A 722-nucleotide genomic window follows, 5' to 3' on the forward strand; every position below is an offset into this window, starting at 1 on the left:
CTAGTCTTGCTAGTCTTGATTTAAATATAAAGTAAAAAAAAATATTGATCACGAGAAGAGAAATTATTGAGTGAGAGAGAAGATATAAGTGGTTCAATATTTTTTGAAGAGAGGAAAAGGCAGAAATTATATGAAGAAAATTAGCATTATTACCTTGATTAATATTGATGAGTAGATTATAATACATGTTTTGAAAGTAATTATGAACATGTTTCTAGCTAGCCCTTCCGTTTTTAATTGATGATGATGAGACAAGTTTGTATTATGCAGGATTAATGAAAGGCAAAGAAAAGACACAAATAGACAATAACACAATACACAATAGAAATACAAATACAAGGTTTTAATTTATGTGAATGAAGACAAGGAATGATATGGAAGAAAAGCCCATGTGATTGTTTTTGTTTGTTTATTGATTGAGAAAACAACATACCTGGAAGCTGCCATGGCTCGCATATGTGTAAATCAATCTCAACAAGAGTGCCTTTAAGAAGTTGCTCGTTTGTGATCTTCTTATAAAGATAATGGCAAACCAATTCCTCATCACTTGGGTAGAATCTGAACCCTGGTGGAAGTGATGCTCCTATGTCTCGAAGCCCCATCTCAGATTCAATTATCAGATACTTCCCTAATGTATATCAATTCACCAAAACCTTCCTTTGCAAAACTATTTTTTTATTTATAAAACGTTAAACCTATAGATAGAGAGCCACTAAGGTGTG

The 722-nt window shown here is 32.1% G+C and overlaps 1 protein-coding gene across 1 annotated transcript in view; it reads right to left on the reverse strand.

Annotated features, from left to right (window-relative positions):
• Nucleotides 1–704, reverse strand: part of LOC107648092 (protein CUP-SHAPED COTYLEDON 3) — a 4810-nt gene extending 4106 nt beyond the window's left edge. Inside the window, exon 1 of the mRNA XM_021104263.1 lies at nt 434–704. Coding sequence (XP_020959922.1) covers nt 434–602 — 169 coding nt within the window. The 5' untranslated portion in view covers nt 603–704. The remainder of the gene's footprint in view (nt 1–433) is intronic.

The sequence above is a fragment of the Arachis ipaensis genome, chromosome B06 (genome assembly GCF_000816755.2).
Source record: "Arachis ipaensis cultivar K30076 chromosome B06, Araip1.1, whole genome shotgun sequence".
Classification (NCBI taxonomy): Eukaryota; Viridiplantae; Streptophyta; class Magnoliopsida; order Fabales; family Fabaceae; genus Arachis; species Arachis ipaensis.